This window comes from Aquarana catesbeiana, linkage group LG05 (assembly GCF_042186555.1).
Source record: "Aquarana catesbeiana isolate 2022-GZ linkage group LG05, ASM4218655v1, whole genome shotgun sequence".
NCBI classification, from domain to species: Eukaryota; Metazoa; Chordata; class Amphibia; order Anura; family Ranidae; genus Aquarana; species Aquarana catesbeiana.
The window spans coordinates 467,507,085-467,532,228 of record NC_133328.1 but is presented as its reverse complement, the minus strand read 5'-3'; the positions used below and the strand labels follow the sequence as shown (position 1 = coordinate 467,532,228).

General features: G+C 44.4%; 1 protein-coding gene across 1 annotated transcript in view; it reads left to right on the top strand.

Annotated features, from left to right (window-relative positions):
• The window catches only part of SMCHD1 (structural maintenance of chromosomes flexible hinge domain containing 1), a 622,004-nt gene that overhangs the window by 221,041 nt on the left and 375,819 nt on the right, over positions 1 to 25,144 (top strand). Inside the window, exon 13 of the mRNA XM_073631430.1 lies at positions 7,854 to 8,051. Coding sequence (XP_073487531.1) covers positions 7,854 to 8,051 — 198 coding nt within the window. The remainder of the gene's footprint in view (positions 1 to 7,853; positions 8,052 to 25,144) is intronic.

The following is a 25,144-nucleotide window of genomic DNA, read 5'->3' as shown; positions in this document are numbered from 1 at the left end:
TTTTTTGCTAAACTAACAAAAAAAAGACAGAAAATTTTGAAAAAAAAAAAATCATGCTTCATAGTTTGTTATAACATTTTGGAAAATTTTCTCCTTCATTGATATGCGCTGATGAGGCAGCACTGATAGGCTGCACTGATGGGCACAGATAAGGCAGTACTGATGGGTGGCACTGATGGGTACTGATAGATGTTACTGATAGCTACCACTGATAGAGGGCACTGATGGGCACTGGTAGGTGACACTGATGGGCAGCATTGTTGATGAGGCACTGGTAGATGGCGCTGGTGAGCACTGGTAGATGGCGCTTGTGAGCACTGGTAGATGGCACTGGCAGGTGGGCACAGATGAGCTGGCGGCTGCTCTCCTTGATTGGGACCGATGTCCCTCTGACAGCCGCCGGTGATCAGCTTTTTTTTTTCCTCCTCACACTATCAGCGTGAGGAGAAAAAATAGCCGATTACCAGCTCTATTTACATCACAAGATCAGCTGTCATTGGCTGACAGCTGATCACATGGTGAGGGGTCAGGATCGACCCCTAACTCCGATCTGTGATCCAGGGGGCACGCAGGCTGCGCGAGCACGGGAGGGCGTCTATTGACACCCTCCTGGCAAAGTAGGTCTGCGCTGTAGCCGTCATTCGGCTATAGCGCGGATCTTAAGAGGTTAAGTGATGAGGCTGCCGAAATGTGTGTCCTTGATATATTGATCAAAGACCACTATGGTCATGTTTACCTCTTTTCTGATAGGAATGGTCATGAGACCATGCTTACTGAAGACCAGCCCTATTCTGCTGGCCTTATGTGAAGAATGCTGTCAGGCAGGAAAGATGAGGCTGGCAATGCTAGCACAGCAACTTATTAGGCTTTCCAGCCTTTGCTAGGTGAATGTACATACAGTGCCTTGCAAAAATATTCACCCCCTTGGCATTTTTTGTGTTTTGTTGCCTCACAATCTGGAATTAGCATGGATTGTTTGAGGATTTGCATAATTTAATTTACAGAACATGCCCACAACTTTGGGTACAATGTTGCACGACTGCGCAATTGTCAGTTAAAGCGACGCAGTGCCGTATGGCAAAAAATGGCCTGGTCATTGAGCAGCCAAATTTTCCGGGGCTCAAGTGGTTACTGTGACATATAAACTGTACAACTCAATGAAAAAACAAACTGAAATCTTCCCCCCACTCGTGCGAGTGGGGGCGCCCCTTCATAAAGAGGCCTTAGGATTTTGCTTTGTAAGTTTTCTTCCCCAGGACTTCTTCTGTCCCTGGGGTTGACCCTGAGGTTTACCTCTTGAACCTGATGGCGGGGGCCGTCGCGATTGCCTATAGGCTGATGACCCTGACCCTGGAGAAAGAGCCCGTTTAAATGAAGGGCGTTTATTCCTTTTCTTAATTGTCAAAAGGGTACTTTTTCCACTTGAAATTTTATGGATATATTTATCCAAATCATCTCCAACAGCCGTTCACCGTGAAAAGGAAACTCAGCCAGGAGATTTTTTCATGGCGCTTCGGCTGGCCAATTTTTCAACCACAAGATCCTACGCATATGCACAAGTACAAGCGTAAAGCGTGAAGACAGAAGAATAGAATCTCTAATAGCCTCAATAGCAAAACATAATGCCCCTGGCAACTCGGCTAAATCCCATGCCTGTTGATCAGGGATGACCTTGAGTACTTGTCTCAACTGGTCCTTCAGGGATTGACATACACCTATTGCCACCACTGCAGGTTGAGTTACTGTTCCTGCCAAAGAAAACAAGCTTTTTAACAGGAATTTCAATCTTTTATCGGTTGGATCCCTAAGCATCTGAGCATTGTCAACTGGACAAGTTAAATTTTTATTCACAGAGGAAATGGCAACATCAATTTGGTATATTCCACCTTTTTGTGAATTTTTCCTTCATAGGATAAAGTGTTGAAAACTTTTTTGGAGGGAGAAAATATTTATCTGGGTGATCCTACTCAGAATACATAAGCTGTTCCAGCAATGGATGGACAGGAAAAGCATGCATAGCTTGGGGAGGCTTTAGGAAACCCAAAGCAGAAGTGGGCCTTTCAGCTGACTCATTTGAGGGTAGCTTAAAGAGGGAGTCCACCTAAACCGCCTAAAAAAAAAAAAATATTAAAAGCCAGCAGCTACAAATACTGCATACTTTTAATAAATGGCCACTTACCTGTCCCAGGGTCCAGCGATGTCGGCAGCCAACTCCAAGAACCCGCTCGATTCTTGGCAGCTGCCGCCGCCATCCTAGGTGAGGGAATCAGGAAGTGAAGCGTTGCGGCTTCACTTCCCGGTTCCCTACCGCGCATGCGTGAGTCGCGCTGCGCATCGTAACTGGTCCCCGCTATCTCCTGGGACCTGTGTGTTTTCCAGGAGACAGCGCGTAGGGACAGGAAGAGGCATAGACTCCCATGGGAGTCTATGCCGGAAGTGGGTGCAGATACCTGTCTTAGACAGGTATCTGCACCCCCCTCCCCCCTGAAAGGTGCCAAATGTGACACCGAAGGGGGGGAGGGTTCCGAAAAGCGTAAGTTCCATTTTTGTGTGGAACTCCACTTTAAATGTGAAACGAACCATATCTGTAAGCGATTGTACCAGCAATTTTTCAGTTTGTGAAGTTGAAAAAGGTTCTTCCAAAATTGAATCCTCGGAAGAGGAGTTTGCCTCTCCACGGTCCCCTGAGGGGGCCTCTTCTTCCCCCGCCCACTGATCCTCTGTTTGAGGGACCTGGGCGTTAGAAGGAGACCTATCGTGTTTTCTCCCATGCTGGGAAGATGCGATTAGAGCAGTCAATCTTTCTCCAACCCCACCAAGCCTGAGGAGAAAACATACTCAGTAATATAGACAGGGGCTGAAGTGTTGCAAACAGTTGCAACACTTGACAAACCTGATGGTTCACCCTGATCAGCTACCCCTGGATCTTCAGGGGGGAGAGGCATTGCTGAGGTGAGACTAGGGTCCTCAGAGCCTGAGGGTGATACCTTTGGTCCCCTTTTTGAGGAATGTATACGTCCCCTTCTGGAATGCATAGTCCTAAGCACGAATGCAGAGGTACTTACAAAGAAAAACGCACCCATTGCTGAGCAATAGTCCAGTAATTGTTACTGCTAATAAACGCTGTGCCTGATGCAGATTAAATGTGCTTTGGGGAATGCCTGTGTCCCACACTCACATGCCCAGGTTTGCTTCTGTGTCCTTCTGAGAGCAAAATGACTCTGTCAATGAAGGATTTGTAAACTATGCCATCATGCGCTGTGACGCCTGCACTAAGCCACGCCCCCTACTTCCTTACTACACTCCCTCTTTTTCCAAAAAGTGATTCCTGTGCGCGTGTGCGGGCATCCGATGGGGGGGGTGGTTGGAGGAGGAAGGCACTTGAGAAGAGCTGCCGCTGCTGAGGTCGGTGGAAGGGGGAGCGGAGCGGCAGACCCCCGGACCCCAGACCCTTTAGCATCCCCCTGCTCCTGGAGAGGGGAGAGGAAATACAGCCCAGATGGGGGTAATTCCAGCCAAACCCCCCCCTCCAAATCTCTTACCAGTGGCCTGGAACGGATAGCTGGATGAAGCCTGCAGCTTCTGCTGACACAGAGCGAGATCTGAAAGCATGGAACAGGTACGTTCTCTTTGCACCCTCTAGTCGCGACTTTAGGCATTACAACATTTACTGCAAGGAGAAACCCAAAGAATGTTTTTAAAACCGTATAGGAATCATTACTTACCTTATCCCGATGCAAGATTCTGTGGTAAAACTAAACAGACCAAATCTTCACCCATCACAGCGGGCTCCATTAAAAAGCCTTCAAGGATTGGAGTCCCTTTTTATTGGGGTTCCACTGCCTTGGACCTGTATAGCACCCTGTTGTCAGTAAGCTTTATGGCACTGTAATATGACCAAAGCACTGATTTCCAGGGACCAGCTCTCAGAGAAGCGTTACAGGCAAAACCTAATTTCTTCCGCCACGAGGCCCTGGTACCAACCACTTTGGCCTCAAAGGCACTTTGGATGGATTCGGTTGCAAAGGCTTGCTCCAGTAAGGAATGCTACAGTAGGGCCTCTGCATAGCACATCTTTACACGTGACCAACACTTAAGCCACTGGCAAAAAAACTGAGGTACTCCCGGTAATGGGAGGGGTTATATAGGGAGTGAACTTCGTGTCTTAGGGCATGCCGGTGTCCATTACCTAAAAGTGGCCTAAATAGCCATATAGTTATTACTGTGGCTCTGTGTCCCGTCATGTACGATAAAGAAAATAAAATAATGTGGTCCATAATTGTGTGCACACTCTCTTATAGCTGGGGATGTAGCTGTGTTCGGAATTAAGCAATCGCATTCAAACTCCATGTTAAATAGGAGTCAGTACACACCTGCCATCATTTAAAGTGCCTCTGATTAACCCCAAATAAAGTTCAACTGTTGTAGTAGGTCTTTCCTGACATTTTCTTAGTCACATCCTACAGCAAAAGTCATGGTCTGCAGAGAGCTTCCAAAGCATCAGAGGGATCTCATTGTTAAAAGGTATCAGTCAGGAGAAGGGTACAAAAGAATCTTCAAGGCATTAGATATACCATGGAACACAGTGAAACATCAAGTAGAGAAAATATGGCACAACAGTGACCTAACCGAGAACTGGACGTCCCTTCAAAATTGATGAAAAGACGAGAAGAAAACTGGTCAGGGAGGCTGCCAAGAGGCCTATAGCAACATCAGTGGAGCTGCAGGATTATCTGGCAAGTACTGGTGGTATGGTACATGTGGCAACAATCTCCCTTATTCCCCATATGTCTGGGCTATGGGATAGAATGGCAAGGCAAGGCAAACATTCAAGCCCGGCTAAACTTTGCAAAAAACACATCTGAAGTCTCCCAAAAGCACGTGGGAAAATGTGTTTTGGTCTAATGAAACCAAGGTTGAAATTTTTGGCCATGATTCCAAAAGATATGTTTGGTGCAAATACAACACTGCACATCACCAAAAGAACACCATACCCACAGTGAAGCATGGTGGTGACAGCATCATGCTTTGGGGCTGTTTTTCTTCAGCTGGAACAGAGGCCTTAGTCAAGGTAGGTGAAATTATGAACAGTTTCAAATACAAGTCAATATTGGCACAAAACCTTCAGGCTTCTGCTAGAAAGCTGAACATGAAGAGGAACTTGAAGTTTTAGAATGGCCCAGACCTGAATCAGATTGAAAATCTGTGGGGTGATCTGAAGAGGGCTATGCACAGCAGATGCCCTCACAATCTGACAGATTTTGAGTGTTTTTGCAAAGAAGATTATATTGCCAAGTCAAGATATGCCATGGTGATAGACTCATACCCAAAAAGTGAGTGCTGTAATAAAATCAAAAGGGGCTTCAACAAAGCATTAGTTTAAGGGTGTGCACACTTATGCAACCATAGTTATTTTTTTTTATTTTTACTTCCTTACACCTGAAAGATTTCAGTTTGTTGTTCAACTGAGTTTTACAGTTTATAGGTCACAATAAAGGTGGAAAAGGTTCTGAAATTATTTATCTTTGTCTCATTTTTTTACATCACAGAAACCTGACATTTTAACAGGGGCGTGTAGACTTTTTATATCCACTGTAAATATCTGAAAAGTGCAGTGTGCATATGTGTTCAGCCCCCCGATTCAATATTTTTTAGAATCACCTTTTGAGGCAATTACAGCTGCAAGTCTTTTTGCATATGTCTCTACCAGCTTTGCACATCAAGAGTGTGAAATTTCTGCCCATTTTTCTTTGCAAAATAGCTCAAGCCCTGTCAGATTGAATGGAGAGCATCTGTGAACAGCAATTTTCCAGTCTTGGCACAGATTCTCAATTTAGATGTAGGTCTGGACTTTGACTGGTCCAGTCTAACACATGAATGTGCTTTGAACTAAGCCATTCTGTTGTAACTCGGGCTGTATGTTTAGGGTCATTGTCATGCTGGAAGGTGAACCTCCGCCCCAGTTTTAAGTCTTTTGCAGACTCTTAACAGGTTTTCTTCTAAGATTGCCCTGTATTTGGCTCCATCCATTTTCCCATCAACTCTGATCAGCTTCCCTGTCTCTGTTGAAGAAAAGCATCCCCACAACATGATGCTGCCACCACCATGTTTCACGGTGGTGATGGTATGTACAAGGTGATGTGCAGTGTTAGTTTTTCATCTCACATAGCATTTTGCTTTTAGGCCAAAAAGTTACATTTTGGTCTCATCTGACCAGAGCACTTTTTTCCACATTTGCTGTGTCCCCCACATGGCTACTTGCAAACGGGACTTCTTATGGCTTTCTTTCAACAATGGCTTTCTTCTTGCCTCTCTTCCATGAAGACCACATTTGTGGAGTGCACAACTAATAGTTATCCTGTGGACAGATTCTCCCACTTGAGCTGTGGATCTCTGCAGCTCCTCCAGAGTTACCATGGGCCTCTTGGCTGCTTCTCTGATGAATGCTCTCCTTGGCTGAAGTATCAGCTGTAATGAATGCCAGACCCTTGACATCTATACCTAATGATCCTGAAGATCCTTTCTTGCTTACGCCTTCCACTTTGCTCACTCAGAAAGTTGAGGTGATCACAGCTCCTCCAGTCAATCTAGACCCAAAGGACTTATACAGATGTCAGTGGAAAAGAGTAAAAGTGTTAGCTGACACCTTTTAGAACAAGTGTAAGAAACAATACTTGTCTAATCTACAGACCAGGAACAAATGGCAAGACAGCAAACCCAACTTAGAGCCTGGTGCCATCGTTCTCATGAAAGACTCTCAATCCAGGAGAAACAAGTGGCCTTTGGGTCCGATAACCCAAGTGTTTCCCAGTGAAGATGGAAAGGTCAGGAAAGTTGAGCTCAAAGTCATTAGGCAAGGCCAGCCTAAACTTTTCCTCAGACCTGTTTCTGAACTTATTTTGTTACTCTCCTCCAGAGTGCCATGATATGTGGTATCCGTGGGAAACCAGGCGGGGAGTGTCATGCCTTCGTTAATAAGGCTTGAAATCTTCCTATTGACTTTTTGGTTTAATCAGATTAATCTATGCTGCCATCTAGTGGCCATTTTGTATAACTGCGCTATATTTCAACATAGTCATTTAGAATAGCTGGTTAAATTTGGTACATGCAAGCCTCCGTACTTTCAATCCCATCAGGTCCTGCGTCAGCTTCCTCAGCTTTCTTTTTCCTTTTCATCCTGAAAGCAAGCACATCTGCTGCTAAGCTCTACGCTAGCCATCGTTCCATCTTCCGTATGTTTATTACTTGTATCTTCAGCTAGATAGATAGGAAGGCATTCATTGTATGATCTTTTTTTAATTGCATTTTGTTTGTATCTGTTACAGTTTTACTCTATCTTGTATCAATAAAAGTTCAAAAGGATTCTGCGCCTACCGGAATGCATTGGTATGAGAGGAGTTAACAGTGTGCCCAAATACACCTCAGTCACGTGTAGTGAGGGGCATAACGCACTCTTTTTTCGCTTATGTCGCAAAAAATAAAAAACCCAGTGTTGATTAAATACCACTAAAAGCTTTATTTGTATGAAAAAAATTATAAAAATTGTGTTTGGTTACAGTGTTGCATGGTTGAATAATTGGCAAGTGTGAGAGAGCTGAAAGCTAAAAATTGGTCTGGGCAGGAAGGGTGTACCCTGTATTGAAGTGGTTAATTAAGGCTTAGAGGCTGATTCAGTCCCTGACTTCTGTGTGTGCTTGATATTCCCACGCAGTCTCTCTCCAACAGTAGGTTTTAGGTTTACCAGCAAGCTTTGTTTTTCTGCCTTCAACGTTTGTGTTATAATGTTATGAAGTCAAAAGCATGTAAAAAATCAAAATAATTTATTTTGTTTGTTTTTTTTTTTTTTTTTCCAGGAGCAGAGAGTAAAAATTGATCGAGAATTTGCAGCCTGGTTAAAAAATTGCCATGAAACATATGACAAGCAAATACATTTTTTGGGCTTCAAAGGTATCATTACTCGTCAGGACATAGCTTCAAAACGCATGCAAACTCCTTGGGCAGCATATACATCCATAGAATGGGATGGAAAGACCTACAAAGCTGGACAACTGGTAAGTTATACTTTTTGTTTTCTTTTTCCTAACCCGTTTACAACCACACAACACATACCTGTAACCTGTATATGCAGTGTCCAGGAAGTGGACTTTATTCTTGGAAACCTCATATACAGTATTTGCTCCTGTGTTTGTACTGGAAGCATGCTCCTAGCACTAAGACCGAGCTGTTACCTACAGCTTCGGGTCTCGTTTTAATGCTCTGGAGCTGGGAGAACGTCTCCCATTTATGTGATAACTGTGATTAGCTGATCACTGATGTGGAGACCTGATCCAGTGTTTCTCCTCTGTGAAGTGGAAAAGATAGATTGTGTCCTTTTCTCCTTCATAGAGAAGTTTGTTAATCACCTGCTCACAGTGCTGGTGGCAGGTATAGGCACGGTCACGTATATGTACATCACCGGACGCCTTCTGGGTTCAGGGTGCCCCCCTGCCGACCCGTGCTGTGATTGAACACAGCACGAGTTTGGCAGCAGATTTCAACCAATAATTTTGGTGAAACCTGCTGATTGGCTGTGTCCATTCACACACAGACTTCTGCGATCTCGCTGTCCTCCCTGAAAAGCGGGGAGAAAAAACAGCCTGATTAGTAAGTAAAAGCAGCACTTATTACACTTGTTAGGCAACACAGTTAACCCCTTGATTGCCCCTGGATGTTAACTCCTTCCTAGCAATTGTCATTAGTACAGTGTCAGTGTACAGTATTATCACTGTATTACTGTCTCTAGCGACATTAGTATCAGTTAATTGACCCTCCCTGCCATTGTCTGTTTGCTTCAGATTGTGCGCCCACCCTATCACAGTCACACTGTAAGTTGCTAAACACCTCCATTACAGTAACGTGTCTGTAGCTATGTAAATTTCAGTATTTATACCATAGTTTGTAGACGCTATAACTTTCATACAAAGCAATTAATATATGCTTATTGGGATTTTACCATAGGCATGTAGTAGAATACATTTTGGTCTAAATAATGAGGAAATTTGTTTTGTGTTATTTTTCTTTTGGTTGGATTTGTTTTATAACTGAAAGTAGAAAATCCTTTTTTTTTTTTTTTTTTAAATGTCAACTTTTTTTTGTTTGTGTAAAAAAAAAAAAAAAAAAAATCCCAGTAGTGGTTAAATACCACGAAAAGAAAGCTGTAATTGTGTGAAAATAATTATATAAATTTCATTTGTGTACAGTGTTGCATGACCACACAATTGCCAGTTAAAGTAGCACAGTGCTGAATAGCAAAAATGCCCTGGACGTGAAAGGGGTAAAACCTTCTGAAAGTCGAGTGGTTAAAAAATAATAAAAAAAAGTCTGTTGAAAAAATAAACAGATGAATTGAGTCAGGGCTTGATCCAGTTTAATGAGTGTAAATGATAGTGTCAATATAACTGTCAGTTAGTGTTATGGTTTGTGTGTGTTAGGTAGGAAAAAATAAGGTGTTGTGTTTAGTATCCATTTGAGTGTCGGTGTGTTTAGGTAGGACAAAGAAAAACCAAAAATGCTCACTATTGTTTCTCGGCCTACTAAACATACAAAGAAGAAACAACACACATGTGGATTCACTTTAATTGCCAGGAGTATGAGATTTTTTTTTTTAAATATATGGTGGGGAGTCATGGTAATGGCATAAAAATATACAGCTGAAGTTTAACCAGTTGCTGTCCAGGCCAATTTTGACATTTCTCACATACATGATAAAATCTGCATTTTTTTTTTTTTTTGGCTACAAAATTACTTTAGACCCTAAACATTTTATATTTTCACCCCTTCCTGACCAGGCCAATTTTCAGCTTTCAGTGTTGCACTTTGAATGACAATTGCATGGTCATGCAACACTGTACATATGACATTTTTATCATTTGGTTGAGACAGATTGAGCTTTCTTTAGTTGGTATTTAATCACCACTGGGTTTTTTTTTCTTGCTAAACAAACAAAACAAAAAACATAAAATGTTGAAAAAAATCAACCTTTTTCTTCGTTTCTGTTAAATTTTTTAAAATAATTTTTCTTCACTGATGTGCAGTGATGAGGCTGCACTGATGGGCACTGGTATGCCACACTGATGGGGCTGCACTGATGATCAGTGCCCTGATTATCATGATTATTACCTGGTTATTATATTATAGGTGCACCGTGCATCCGGTGCACCTTTAACAAGGTGCACCGGATCCACGGCCGTGGGGGGGGGGGGGTGGGAGGGCACACAGGGAGGCAGGGTTCTGGGAGGATGGCAGTAGACACCCTCCCAGAAATGTGTGACGGCGCTCTAGCTGTCATTCAGATATAGGGCGGTCGACAAGAGGTTAAAATCCTTCACAAGCCTGTAAGTTCATTTGGAGGTTACAAAAAGTTACAAAATAAAGTTCAAAACTCTACCCCCTCACTGCTTTCTTCTTCCAAATCAGCCCAAATCTGCCCAAGGGTAGTAAAATTTGCAGAATGCCCTGAACAATCTTTTGTCCCATTGAGTATGTTTGTCAGTACTCCCATCAAGACCGGTTCAAAGGATTCTCTTCAAACCTGTTGCTTGTACCAAAGCCCAATGTAAGCATCCTGGATCTAAAATACCTCAACAAACACTTAAATTCCAACATTTCGCATGGAATCAGCAAGGTCGGCTATTGCCTCTTTGATACAAGGGGAACACATGGCATCTGTAGACAGGTGAAGTAACTCTCCTGCGCTCAGGTGTTATGCTCAAGGGAGAAATGATTATCAATGAGGGTGGGTCAGATTGTGTATCAAAAATATAAAGGTAAGGTGGGTCATTTGCTCATTTGGCTCTGAGGAAGCCTAGTTATCAAGGACGCCACTTGGCCTGCTTGCATTTTTGGCGTATTATAGCAGTCCCGAGGCATCTTTTTCTACATTGTTCTTTGACATGCATTTATACAGCATACGTTTGTGAGTACCTTGTGTTTTACTTTTTATTCTTTAAAAAATGTTTTTAACGGAATTGCACTAGGTCGGCGTGCCCTTTTCTTGTTTTTGTTGCTATCTGTAGACAGGTGACAGATTGCGTCCCTTTCTTGTGGAAGGGACGCAGACACTGCTCCTCCCACATATGCAGTGTCGCAGGAAAACCGGCAGCAGTGCAGGGGGGGGGAGAGACCAAGCAGCAGAACGCAAGGAAACTTGGACAAGAGGGGCAGCGGGAAAGGCATTTACTAGAACCCATCCCCTGTATTACCCTCCCTGCAGCATCTGTAAGCCGACTTCAACTCCCCTTTCTCCTGCTGGCTTTCAGCTGCTGCAGGGGAGAAATACAGGGGATTGGTGCTAGTAAATTCTGCTCTTGCCTCCTATCCCTCCTATCCAGGTTACCCTTCCTTCTGCTGCCTGGGCCCCCCGTGTTCTCCCCTGGTCCCCCCTTTCAGCTCTGCTGGCTTTTTCCTCCACTTCTGCTGCTTGACGCCAGGTCCGCTACTAAGCACCATGTCCACGATGCAGCGGGAACACTTTATTCTAAACCTGAGGACAAAGCCAAACAATTTTAATCCTAAAATAGTTAGCTATATAACTTGAGCCCTCAGACGGCTACCGGTTCGCAGATCCACAGATGGAAGTACCTGATCTGGGAGTTTCTTGCCCAGTTTAGACAGTCTCTCATCTCCTCTGACAGAACAAAAAAAAAAACTGAATGCCCTTACCTAATTAGAGGAATTCACAATCGTACTGAAGGTTATGAAACCAGGAAAGAGCCCTGGACTGGATGGTCTCCCAGCGCAATACTATAAATGTATGACTGGCATTTTTGTCCTCTTGGTTTCTTAGGGCCTTAAACTCTCTATCAAGATCATACCATACCTCAGACCGTCTCTTGGAGGCATGTGTAACAGTTATACCAAAGGAAGGCAAGGACCCTTCTCAAGTATCCAGTTATCGACCCATTTCCCTCTTTAGTGTCAATGTAAAAAAAATTTGTATACATTCTAGCCAATGTTTTCATCAGGAGTTATCCTTGATCAGGTGGGCTTTATTCTTTGCCAGAAGGCCAGGGATAATACTGTGAAGGCCCTAAGCCTGCTTAACCCTTTCATGCCTAAGCCCATTTCTGACATTTGTTGCTTGCAAGTTACAATCCATTTTGCTAGAAAAGAACCCCCAAACATATATATTTTTTTAGCAGAGACCCTAGGGAATAAAATGTTGATTATTGCAATATTTTATGTCATACAGTATTTGCGCAGCGGTCTTTCAAGCGCATTTTTGGGGGGAAATAAATACACATGCATGAATTAAAAAAAAAAACTAAACCGTAAAGTTAGCCCAATTTTTTTTGTATAATGTGAAAGATAATGTTACGCCTAGTAAATAGATACGTAACCTGTCATGCTTTAAAATTGCGCACGCTCCTGGAATGGGGACAAACTACGGTACTTAAAAATCTCCATAGGCAACGCTTTAAAAAAAAATGTAACAGTTACCTGGTTAAAGTTACAGAGGAGGTCTTTTGCAAGAATTATTGCTCTCATTCTAACGATCGCAGTGATACCTTACATGTTTGCTTTGAACACTGTTTACATTTGTGGGTGAGGCTTTTGTTACCACTAAAGAGCCGACTGCTCTAAAAAACGGTAGCTGCAGGCATCACCCCGGTATGACCCTTTCATGCCATGAACGCAAATTTGCATATGGTCGGCGTGAAGGGGTTAATTGGCCTACTTCCAACTGTCAGGAAAAATTCTTCCTGTCTGTGGATGCTGAGAAGGTGTTCAATAGGGTGCTCCTGGACTATGCTGTATGTGGGCAGTTTTGCAAGCTTTGGGATTCTGAAATAGCATGTGCAACAATATTATGTCCCTGTGCGCCAACCCTAGGCAAGAGTAAGGGGGGTATAGGTCCACATATCAAACGCATCTGAATTAGAAATGGAGCCAGACAGGAATGTCCCCTTTCCCTGCTAATTTATGTGCTAACTTTAGAACCCTTCTTGCACCTTATAAGAGCGAATCAGAATATAAAACAGATCTCTGTTAGAGATAGGGAACATAAGGTGTCAGTATTCGTGGATGATGTCCCCCTATTCCTATCAGACCCTCAAATGACCCTCCCCAACTTGATACGGGACCTTGAAAACGTTCACACCATCTTAAATCTTAAAATAAACTATGCAAAATCATTTGCATTGAACATTTCAATTCCCTTTCTCAATGCCAAGCTAAATTTTCCTGATTTGGGAGTGTACAGTTTGAGAATGACTGTTATTCCATGGTTGCCAATCCACTTGCCTCCTGCTTTTTTTCTTGACATATAAGGCGATGTGTGGAAATTTCCTCTGGAAAGTGTGCCCTCCTGAGTCAGCTAGACTCAGCTTGTTCTTCCCAAATCCAAGGGCGGTGTTGGCCTTCCAGACCTGAAGAGGTACTACTGGATGGCCCAACTGAATAGAGTGGTGGGCTGGACAATCCATGGTGGCTTTAAAGACTAGTTGGGCCTGGAGAATGCATTTTTTGGGCTCTCTTCTTTGGATTTAGCGATCGCATGTTAACTGGAGCTTGCTGAATCACCTGACTGTCTGTACTTTAACCAGCTTTGACAGGGCCTGTAAAGCTTTTACTCTATTGTGATCAGCCCTCTTACCCGTTTAAATTTAAAGGAGTTGTAAAGGCATAAGGTTTTTTATCTTAATGCACTCTATGCATTAAGAAAAAAAAAAAACCTTTTGTGTGTAGCAGCCTCCACAGCACCCCCTAATTGCTTTCCTGAGCCCCTTTTCTCTCCAGCGATATCCACAAGTCCCTCAGCCATCCGGGACACTCCTCCTGATTGGCTGAGACACAGCAGTGGCACAGTTGGCTCCCGTGGCTGTCAATCAAAGTCAGTTAGCCAATCAGGGGAGAAAGGGGGGGGGGCCAGGTCGGGGCTCCGTGTCTGAATGGATACACGGATGTCTGAATCGGCTCAGGTGCCCCCACAGAAAGCTGCTGGCTGAGGGGGCACTCGAAAGTAGAGAGGGGCCAGGATCAGCAAAGAGGGACCTGAGAAGAGGAGGATCTGGGCTGCTCTGTGCAAAACCAACTGCACAGAGGAGGTAAGTAACATGTTTGTTTTTTTTTTTTTTTTGTTTTTTTTAACGAGGCTTTACAATCACTTTAATCTGTCCTTCCCACTGGGAAAGTCAAGTTCATTTCTGGCTATGGAGTGTCCACACACTGTGACGCAGTTCTTTTACCATGGGTGATTTTTGTGCTTGGAGGAACTTTCTGCCATCTCTTAACACAGCTTAATTTGCCTTTTGCCATATGTTCAAACTTAACATTTCAGAGACAGCTCCAGTAACTGGTCATCATTTGCTCAGTCACTTACCTCCTTTGAATATGCACAAAGAAATCACCTCAGAGGCACCTGATCTCTTCAATCTACCTTCATCAGTTTGGTGAGCACTAGGCGATTGTCACATCTACCCCAGTGCAGGTGGTCAGACACTATAGCTGGCTACTGTGTTCTTCACCTATAGCAGCCCCCTTTCCCATAAGGCAAGCAGGCCTACCGGTACACAGTTGTCCCCAAGACTTATTCACAATGCTATAGTGCCTGGCCACCACACCAGAGCAGACAGAGAGGCAGCTTGACCAGGAACAACCCATGTATCACTTTCTATTACAAGCATCCAAATGAGGGTTTAGCTGACTTATAACAGGTTTGAGTTTCCACCCAGAGACTGACCACATCAATCTGCCTGCAGGTGGACAAACAAGAAAGAAAGCCATAGCCAAAACCCAGATGCTGGCATGAGGAACAGGAGCAATAGATGCTCCTGACAGCGATGTCGGGAACAATTTGCGCGGCTTGGGAGAGGGGCCTGAGTTTGAATCTGCCTGAGGATGATTGCGGGGGCTATCAACACCTACATACACAAGGAGTCTTTAACCACTTCCTTACCAGGCCAATTCTGACATTTCTCTCCTACATGTAAAAATCATAATTTTTTTGCTAGAAAATTACATAGAACCCCCAAACATTATATATGTTTTTTTAGCAAAGACCCTAGAGAATACAATGGCGGTTGTTGCAACTTTTTATCTCACACAGTATTTGCGCAGGAATTTTTCGAACACGTTTTTTTTTGGGAAAAAAACTGTTTTGTGTTTTAAAAAAAAACAAAACAGTAAAGTTAGCCCAATGTTTTTGCATATTGTGAAAGATGACGTTACGCCGAGTAGATAGATACCTAACATGTCACGCTTCAAAATTGCACACGCTCGTCGAATGGCGCCAATGTTCGGTACTTAAAAATCCCCATAGGCGACGCTTGAAATTTTTTTACTGGTTACATGTTTTGAGTTACAGAGGAGGTCTAGTGACAAAATTATTGCTCTCGCTTGAACGTTCGCGGCGATACCTCACATGTATGGTTTAAACACCGTTTTCATATGTGGGCGGGACTTACGTATGCATTCGCTTCTGCGTGCGAGCACACGGGGACAGCGGCGCTTTAAAAAAATTTTTTTTTTATTGATAATTATATATATATTTTTTTATTTTGACACTTTTTTGAAAAAAAAAACATTTTTGATCACTTTTATTCCTATTACAAGGAATGTAAACATCCCTTGTAATAGGAATATAACATGACAGGTTCTCTTAATAGTGAGATATGGAGTCAATAAGACCCCATATCTCACCACTAGGCTGGGAAGCCTGAAATAAAAAAAAAAAATAAAACGATCACCGCTTCCCAGCCGAATCAGCGCCGGTTTTTTGAATGGAGAGGCCGGGCGTGACGTCATAACATCGCGCCTGGCCTCCGATGATCATAGAGACTCCAGCGACTATCTGGTCCGCCGGAAATCTCTATGATCTACATCCGGCACCGGCGGATCCGCTCTCCGCCTTACCGATCGTAATGGTGAGTCGGAGCAAGCACCGGAGGGCGGCGGGAGGGGGGGGACGTCCCCTCTCGCCTCCCATAGGAACGATCAAGCGGCGGAACGGCAGCTATAATCATTCCGATGGTGTAGAGATTCGCCGGCTGAAACCGGCAATATCTGAATGATGTCTGTAACTACAGGCATCATTCAGATATACCCGCCCAAAGCCCAGGACGTTATATGACGTGGGCGGGCGGGAAGTGGTTAAATATCTCCATACGAGAAAATGGCTACAAGCGCAGGTCCTGTTGGTATAGGAAACCCACCTTACTGCATAGAATATCCTCATCAGTATCTGATGTAGGTGCTGTGGTAAGGAAAAGGGCACTCTACTTCACATTTGGTGGCCATTTCCAGCGATGCAAGGGTTCTGGAAGGCGGTTTGTGATATGGCTGTGCTGGTTTCTACCCTTCTGTTGGAATTCACACCAGCCCAATACCCTTTTCTTGCAGTCTCTGCTCGTTTATACAATAAGTTTGTGTCGGTTCATATTAATTATGGGGCTAGGCTATGTGTCCCGGTCAACTGGAGGTCAAAATTACCCCCTTCTATGAAAAAGGAATCGCTCATATTGGGGAAATGGGAAGATTAAATCCATATATCACATCTAAATTCACACAGACATTAACATGTTACGAGCACCCTATTACCACAGCCGCTTGGTCAAAAATACAAACCAGAATGTAAATGGGGGTATGGCGCTACCTTGTGGGGGGTATATAAGTGGTTACAGTAAATACTGATAAGGATATTATAATGAATAGTATATTGATTAGTATATACCATACGCAAAGGGTGAAAAAGTGCAATAACTCATAAATGGATTAATACCATAAGTATATACCATACGCAAAGGGTGAAAAAGTGCAATAACTCATAAATGGATTAATACCATAAAAAATTGTGAGTCCAAAAAAATGTGATGAAAACACCCCATACACATATAATTCATTCACATATAATAACAAGTGTGAGATATTGGTCAGTTGCAAGTGATGACCACTAGGTGCTACTACTATATATAAACTGTGCAACTCTTGTGATGAGTCCAACGTGTTCCAGAAGTAAATGACAAATGAAATCCAATCGGAAAAATAAAGGAAAAAATAATAAAAAATAATAAAAAATAGTAAATAAAAATCCAAATGAAGTGAAAATACAAAATGCAAAAAGTCTATTCAAAAGTGATATATTCCCAAAATGTAAATATCATGACAAAGTTCCAAGAGCTTTAGTGACTGTAGTGCCCACAGAGGAGAATATCTGTGACTTCTGTGCTCCCCCTTTTGGCTCCCCACTCACCGGCTCCCAATAGCCCTGCAGGGGTGACAGACACTTTAAGATCCCAATGCCGTCCTCTTGGTAGGTATCCCGTGGTTGCTGAGATATGGTATCCTCTCTCCCAGGATTTCCAGGTCACTCCTCCATATCACCTTATCACCTTACTCCACGTCCAAGAAGGGGAATCGCCAGAGGAATCCTCTCTTGCTGCGCTAGGTATCGAAACCTTTGGTCAGCCCTGCAACTGTCTCTTCATGGAGGAAAGGTACCAGTATTTTGAAAAATATCAGGTAAAGAGGTTTCTCTGAGTAGGAACCCAAAAAACCCTGAAGGTTGGCACAACGCTACCCGCCGTGATGGTGAAGGCTGGAAACTGTCTGTTCTCAGCAGTTCCTGCAGCGGGGACAGGTAAGAGAAGTTAATCCTATATATAGATTTATATTACAAGTGGATTTTCTTCATTGAGTAGTTCATGTCTTACCTGATTTCCACCACTAGAGGGAGTAAAGAGCAAACTTACGTGCTTTTCAGACACACTCACTGAAGCTGGTGTCCATTCGTTCCCTTCCTCCACTGCAGGTGTGCAGACGCCAGGTGGCTAATTTAAAAGCCCAGAGCGTTCAGAGCTCTGTAAACAGATGGACACGGATATTAAGCATATATGTATATTGTGAGACTTTTAGCACAACAGTGATTGCATATGTACTAGTACCTCTGCTTTGTAGCTCGGGACTATGTCTCCCTGTAAGAGGGTCTCGGGGGGAGGTAACAAAGGCACAAGAAAGTCGCCGCCTGTGTCTAGGGGTCCTAAAGATGCCTGCAGATTACCATCCCCCCCGCAAGACTGGAGCCAGCCTCACAGGATGAGCCAGTGCCCCTGTCAGGTTTTGCAGCCTTTCCTAATGTTACAGCCCCAGCGTATGTCACAGAGGATTCCCTTTGGGCTACATTGGAGGGTTTTGAGGGAAGAATTATGAATTTTATTTCAGCTTCCTTAAAAGATAGCAGAAAAAGGGGTAGATCCCCTCCCTCTGCTGCACTTTCTCTTTCAGATGATTCTTCTGACAATGAGGAGAGATCCCTATCCAGAGATAAGGATCAAGAGCAGTCTGAGGATTCAGAGGAAGAAGAGAGAGCTTCTTCCTCTCAGGCACTCAAGAAGCAGGTCCAGTATTGTACTGAACTAGTGCGTTCCACATTTAAAATGCCCTCTGCTGAGGCCGCTACATCCTCTGTTTCTTCCCTGGGAGTCAGAAAGATCCCACAGACTGCGTTTTCCTTTTCAATTCATCCTTTAATGGATAAATTGTTGTATGAGGACTGGGGACATCCCGATAAACTGTTTACTCCTCCTAAAAGGTTTTCTATGCTTTATCCTCTGGAGGAAAGCTTCACCAAGAAGTGGGAGGTCCCATCTGTGGATGCGGCTGTTTCTTGTGTGAATAAAAACCTGACCTGTCCCTTGGACAATGCTCAGGTGTTTAAAGATTCATCTGATAAAAAGCTGGAAACTTTATTAAAAGCCTCCTTCTCCATGGCTGGCGCTGTAGTCCAACCTACAGTCGCAACTGTGGGTTTGTGTCAGTTCCTCAAGGAACAGGTTAAGCAGATGCTTGGCCTCCTTCCCAGTGAGGAAGTGGAGAACTATGCAGACCTTCCACAGGTGCTTTGTTTTATGATTGATGCCATTCTGGATTCTGCCCAGCAAGCATCTCGTTTGTCTATCCTGTTGGTACACATACGCAGGTCCCTTTGGCTTAAAAGTTGGGCAGCAGAGCTTTCATGCAAAAGATATTTATCTGGCTTCCCATTCAAAGGGGAACGCCTATTTGGGGGTGACCTAGATAATTTTATCCAAAAAATCTACACTCCTACCAGTTAAGAGGAGTAAACGTCCACCATTCAAACGGTCTCTTTCCCCTTCCCCTGGAACATCAGGCTCTAAGCAGTGGCGACGGCCTTCCCAATCTACTTTCAGAGGAATGGCCCAGGGTCACCACCCAAGGGCAGAAAAAGGCTTGGGGATGAAAGCCTGCCAAGCAGAGCCCCAAAACATCCCTGTGAAGGGGCGCCCACACTCGGCTGAGTGGGGGGAAGGCTCCTACAGTTTGCAGGAGCCTGGCGGGAAGAGGTTCAAGACAAGTGGGTGGTCTCTTCAGTATCTCTAGGTTACAAAATAGAGTTCCTAGAGCTTCCACCAGCTCGTTTCCTAACGTCAAGCGTTCCCAAAGATCCAGTAAAGCAAGAACCGCTACTACTGGCCTTAGATCGCTTACTATCCCAGGGAGTGATAGTAGAAATGAACCCAAAAGATCAGGGTTCAGGGTTCTACTCAAATCTCTTCACCGTTCCAAAGCCAAATGGAGATGTCAGACCCATCCTAGATCTAAAGGATCTGAATCAGTTTCTACACATTCGATCCTTCCGAATGCAATTCAATTCGTTCGGTGGTCTCCACCCTGCAGGGGGGAGAATTTATGGCATCAATAGATATCAAGGATGCATATCTTCATGTGCCAATTTTTCCCGCTCACCAAAGATATCTAAGGTTCGTGGTAGACCAGCGCCATTTCCAGTTTGTGGCCCTTCCTTTCGGTCTCGCTACAGCTCCTCCAATTTTTACAAAAATTCTAGACCCTCTCTTAGCAAATCTAAGAGCTCAGGGCATAACGGTGGTAGCTTATCTAGACGATTTGCTACTTATAGAGCAATCGGTGGCACACCTGAACCACGCTGTCTTCAAGACAGTAAGACATTTGGAAAGACTAGGCTGGATAATCAACCTAGAAAAGTGTTCTTTGCAACCTTCAACAAGGTTGGCGTATCTAGGCATGATCATAGACACCGCTCAAGGCAGGGTGTTTCTACCAGAGCCAAAGGTCAAGGCCGTAAGAGCTCTAGTCCACTTAGTATTAAGCAAAAAGAGTCCATCTATTCGCCTATGTATGAGACTGTTAGGAAAGATGGTTACCACTTTCGAGGCTGTTCTATGTGCCCAGTTTCACTCAAGGCCCCTGCAGAGAAGCATTCTCGCAGCTTGGAACAAAAAGACTCATGCCTTGGATCTTCCAATGTGCCTATCCCCAGGGATACGCAAAAGCCTCAATTGGTTACGAGCATATCTGTTAGGCGAAAAGATACCCCACTACTGAAACCAATGGCACCCTTAGCCTTGGTGTCAGAAAGGCTGTAATACCACTGTGGAAAGTAGGGTGAGGTCAATCTGACTGGTGTAGTGTGGGTTAAATATGTTTCCTGAAGGAAGGCAATAGAGCAAGCGGTATGCTTTAGTTCACGTATTACTTGGTGTCGTTTAGCAGCAACGTTAAGAAAGACCCTGGACATTATAAGATGTAGTTGTCAGAGTCTCCATTGGTACAACAGAGTGGGACATCCTAGCCTATACGCATGCCAACGTGTGGGGGGGGGAGGTTGGGGAGAAATAGTCTGAAGAAGTAGGAGAAAGGAGAACACATAGAGAAAGCATGTATATGCAATAACACAGTTGTAGGAGTAACAAGTAAGATACGCAGAAATCTGCAGTGGTCCCTGTGGGGAGAGAAAGAACAGGTGGCCATCCAGAACTCCAGTGAGAGTCTGGATGAGAGACCTTATGGGCCGCCCAGTCTCACCAACCCCAAAAGGGAGAGGGGCGGGGGATGCACAGAGGAAAAAGAACGAGAGAGCAGTGCGCCCCGCCAGCACTCGGCCTGTTAATAAAAAACATATACAATTACATGTAATGAGCTCCAGCAAAAAAAAAGATTAAATAAGAGAGAAAAAAAAAAATAACAAAACAGACAGGAAAAAGGAAGGTTATGAAAACCAAGGCAATATTAATTACAACATTAAGGTAAACCTAACGAACCCTGCAATAAAGAATGCAATTGAACCTTTCAGATCCAGAAAAACTGAATTTAAACAATGGGATACCCAAAAGAAAAAAAAATGAATGTCAGGTCTACATCCTCTAAGCCAATGAGGCTGAAAAAGAGTTCAAAGAGGCTGACCCAAGCATAATGAAAATTGAAAAATTGGGTATCGGTAAACACAAAAAAAAGAAAAAAAGAGAACCCGAGATGAGTGTAGAGAGGCAAATCTCAGCCATGTTTCTGTGCGGATCCTGGGACTGACGTGCGCCTTTTCTTTGACGGAGTTTTCCTCCAAGGGGGGTCCAAAGGGTTTGAGAATTTCGGGATGGGGTCTTGCCAGCCCGGGGGGTCTAAAGGCGGAAGATTGAGATCCTGAAGGAAAGTAGAGAGTTCCTCTGGAAAGCGAAGAGTGTGAGAGCGGCCACCTTTGGTGGCAATCAAGCAAGCTGGAAAACCCCATCTGTAAGTAATCCCGTCTGTGCGCAGGTGTTCAAGGAGCGGTTTTAGGGCTCTGCGGCGGTCAAGAGTTTCCTTGGACAGATCAGGGAATATATTAATGACTGCTCCATCAAAGTTAATGTTAGGAGTGTTCCGCATTTTTGTCATGATGGCGTTTTTATCCTCGAAATAGTGCAAATGACAAATGACATCTCTGGGTTGGTCTGAATTTGCATTACGAGGGCGCAGGGTGTGATGTACACGATCAAATCGCAGTGGGTCAGTGACGGGATTTTCCAGGATTGTATTGAGAATTCCTCGGATTGATGGCTCTAGGTCATTGTCTCTGGTTGCTTCTGGTAGGCCTCTGATGCGTAGGTTATTTCTACGGTTACGGTTCTCGAGGTCCTCGAGTTTGTAGAGAGAGGCACGATGAGCAACAGTCTCCTGTAATTCTTTTATGGCTGATGCTTGGGAGTCCTGACGCTGTTCCGTTTCCTCTACCCTAATCAGGAGGTGGGACATGTCAGTTCTCACAGTGGTAATTTCTTAATAGATTTCTCCAAGCTTTGAAACATACCAGCAAGTTCTTTTTAAGACCATTTAAGACCACTCATCAACGATGTCATTTCTGAGCCAGCGGGGGATCCGGGATCCTCCATGAGGTCTGAGCAGTAAGATGAGGCATGGGAACTTTCCTTCACTGAGGCAGCATGGGAGGAGGGAGAGATACTCGGTCTTGAAGTTCTGGCTTGTCCACTGCGTGCGCCAGCTGGATATTGCTGGATAGAGCCAGAGGCAGTTGTATGAGGTTTCAAACCCTTCCCGGATCTTTTGCTTAATGTGGAACGAGTTTTAGGTGTCTTGGCGGGCATAGCTGGAGCTGCAAGGACGGTGGCTGGGCAGGGCTCCTCACACTCACATCAAATTACATGCACAAAACGGTCATAACTATATTCCCAAATATGGTAGCCAGATACCTGGGAGACTCCTGGAGGTACTGTGGGAGGTGGTAATGGGCCACTCAGTGCACTAATTCTATGAGGGAAGGGAGCCGTGTTGCCAATAAAGTAAAGTGGAGAGGAGTGGAAAAGGGTGTATGTGGCGTAGCAAGATGGCCGCCTACTTCCAGAACTAGGCCGGAGCCGTGGACTTTCCTACAGATGAGAGCTGGCCGGGTTAGTTCCGCACCCCTCGGGACACAGTGTTCCCTCCGTGGGCACAGGCTTTGGGGCACTGATGCTGCAGCAGATTAGAGTCTCTGTGCGATGCGTGGTTAAAGGGGAGAGCTGCTACTCGCTAGATACCTGGTGCAGGAGAGGTCAGGCAGACAGGCCGCAAGATGGCGTCAGGCTGCGGGGGATCGGAGCAGAGGGACCGGGCTCTCAGGCTATCCACCACCACTGTCTTCCCGTGGTCTCCGGCAGAACGACAGACCGCCGACCCGTCAAAACGTCCGTTTACTGCCCGGAACGCAGGGACAACAGGCCGGAGGCTCTGATCGGGCAGCAGGCCCCAAGATGGCGGCGGGTGTCCTCGGTGTGGAGCGATCCATAGGCCTGGATCAAAATTAGTGAGCCAAGTCCAGGAAAGGCCCCTCCAGGAGTATAGCAGGGGGGTCCAGGAGGTAGTGTGAGTGTGATTAAGGCTCACAAAAGTGGAATGGGACTCGGATGGTGGCAGATTCGCTGTGCCTTTGTGGAGCTCAGCATCCACACGTCCTCCTCGATGCACGTCCAGACATGCCCCCTACCACTACAGTAGTTATATACTGGTGGGGCTTATGAGAGTCTTCAGCAATCATATGGGCGGTGCACAAAGTCATTTTGGGGGGCCACTGGTAATAGTGATGTAGATGGATGTAGGTTATAATGTATCACCATAAAAAGTCCAACTGGATCATTTGTTATGATAAATATGCAAGGTGTCCAGTATAGTATGATGGATCCTTTCCATTAGTTTAATGGATTCCATTCTCTGGAGCACCTGGGCCCAGAGAACTGTCGGGGAGCGCCAATTCAGGGCTATGGCCCACAGAATAATGTGTTTACCAATTTTTGGGTGGTAAGGGGGCACATCTGGGTTAGGCGTGAAGAGCAAACACATTGGGGCTGTCAACATGACCATGGTACCCGATATCTGTGCTACCCTGGAGGCTGCCTGACTCCATATGTGTTTCAGCTGTGGACAGCTCCAAAAAGTGTGGCGCAAGGTTCCCGAGACCTGACAGCCCCTAAAGCAAATGGCTGGAACTCCAGGGTAAAATGTATGTACTCTATCTGGGGTGAGGTACCATCTCGTGTGTAGTTTAACTATAGTTTTTTTAATGACCATGGAGCGGGAGCATTTATGCATGTTACTCATCATGTCCAACCAGTCCTCTACAGAGAATACTTGGTCTACATCATTTTCCCAACGGATCATAGCTGTTAATTTCTCTGGAAGGTTTATTTTGTTGAGATGTCTATATATCATAGAGATGGTTCCCCGTTCTCTGGATAAATTACGGCATATATTTTCGTATTGGGAAAATATGGGATTACCATTCAATGAGAATAGAGATTCAAAGAAATGTCTTATTTTAAGATATCTATAGAACTCAGTTCTCAGGATATCAACCTGTTCTTGTAATTGCGTAAAGAAGCAAAACTGTGATCCGTTAAAGCTCTTAATGTGGTGAGGGACCTAAGTTCCCACAAGTAGAATTCCTTGGGTAGATAAAAATGTAATCTAGCCGATCATAACTGTCATGTGGGCTTGAGTAATAGGTAAATTCCTTCGCCCCCGTATTAAGGGCTCTCCAGGTGTCAATTGGTGCGTTCCCAGGGATTTTATTAGGGATTTGGGGAAATCATTGGCCACACTAGTAGTCTTATTTCTGTCTAAGGCAGAGTGAGCAACCAGATTAAAAATCTCCCCCCAGCAGCATATGCGTCGAGGAATATCTATCTAGCACTTGAAAAAACGTTCTAAAGAAGGAGCCCTGTGAATTATTAGTCAGGGCGCGACCCTGTATTTCACCCTGTATTAGGAATCTGCTGGAAGGGTCTCTGTATTTGTGTTGAACCTCGAATGGTACAGTGTTTTTATTAAAAATTGCGACACCCCTGGCCTTGGACTCAAAGGTTGTGAAAAAATGAAACCTAAAAAATTAGGGTGGGAGGTAGCGGAGAAATAGGTCTTCTGCAGCAGTATGATGTCTGCCCCCAATTGTTTATAATATTGAAATGCCTTCCTCCTTTTTTGAGGAGAGTTGATGCCTCTTACATTATGGGATACTACCCGTAAGCCCATTGTAGGTGTTTAATCTGCGGGGGTTGAAAATATAGATAGATGCCAGGAAACGGGGACTTAAAAGTTATTTTAGTGCAGTTTGAGTCCAATGTCTCGAGGCCCACTAGAGAGTCTGGGTTCATGCACATGTAATTACTAGAATACCCGTGCAACCAGTTACCATCAAAAGCCATCATCAATATAAACTCATTAATATGCAAAATACAGAGTAAAATGAAACTTAAACTATAACGAAGTAAATAAGCTCTAGGGGGCCAGGATGGAAGCATCATCCTGACCTGTATACACAACTGCGGACTTATCCAGTCCAAACTTCTACAGGCTCTCGGGACCC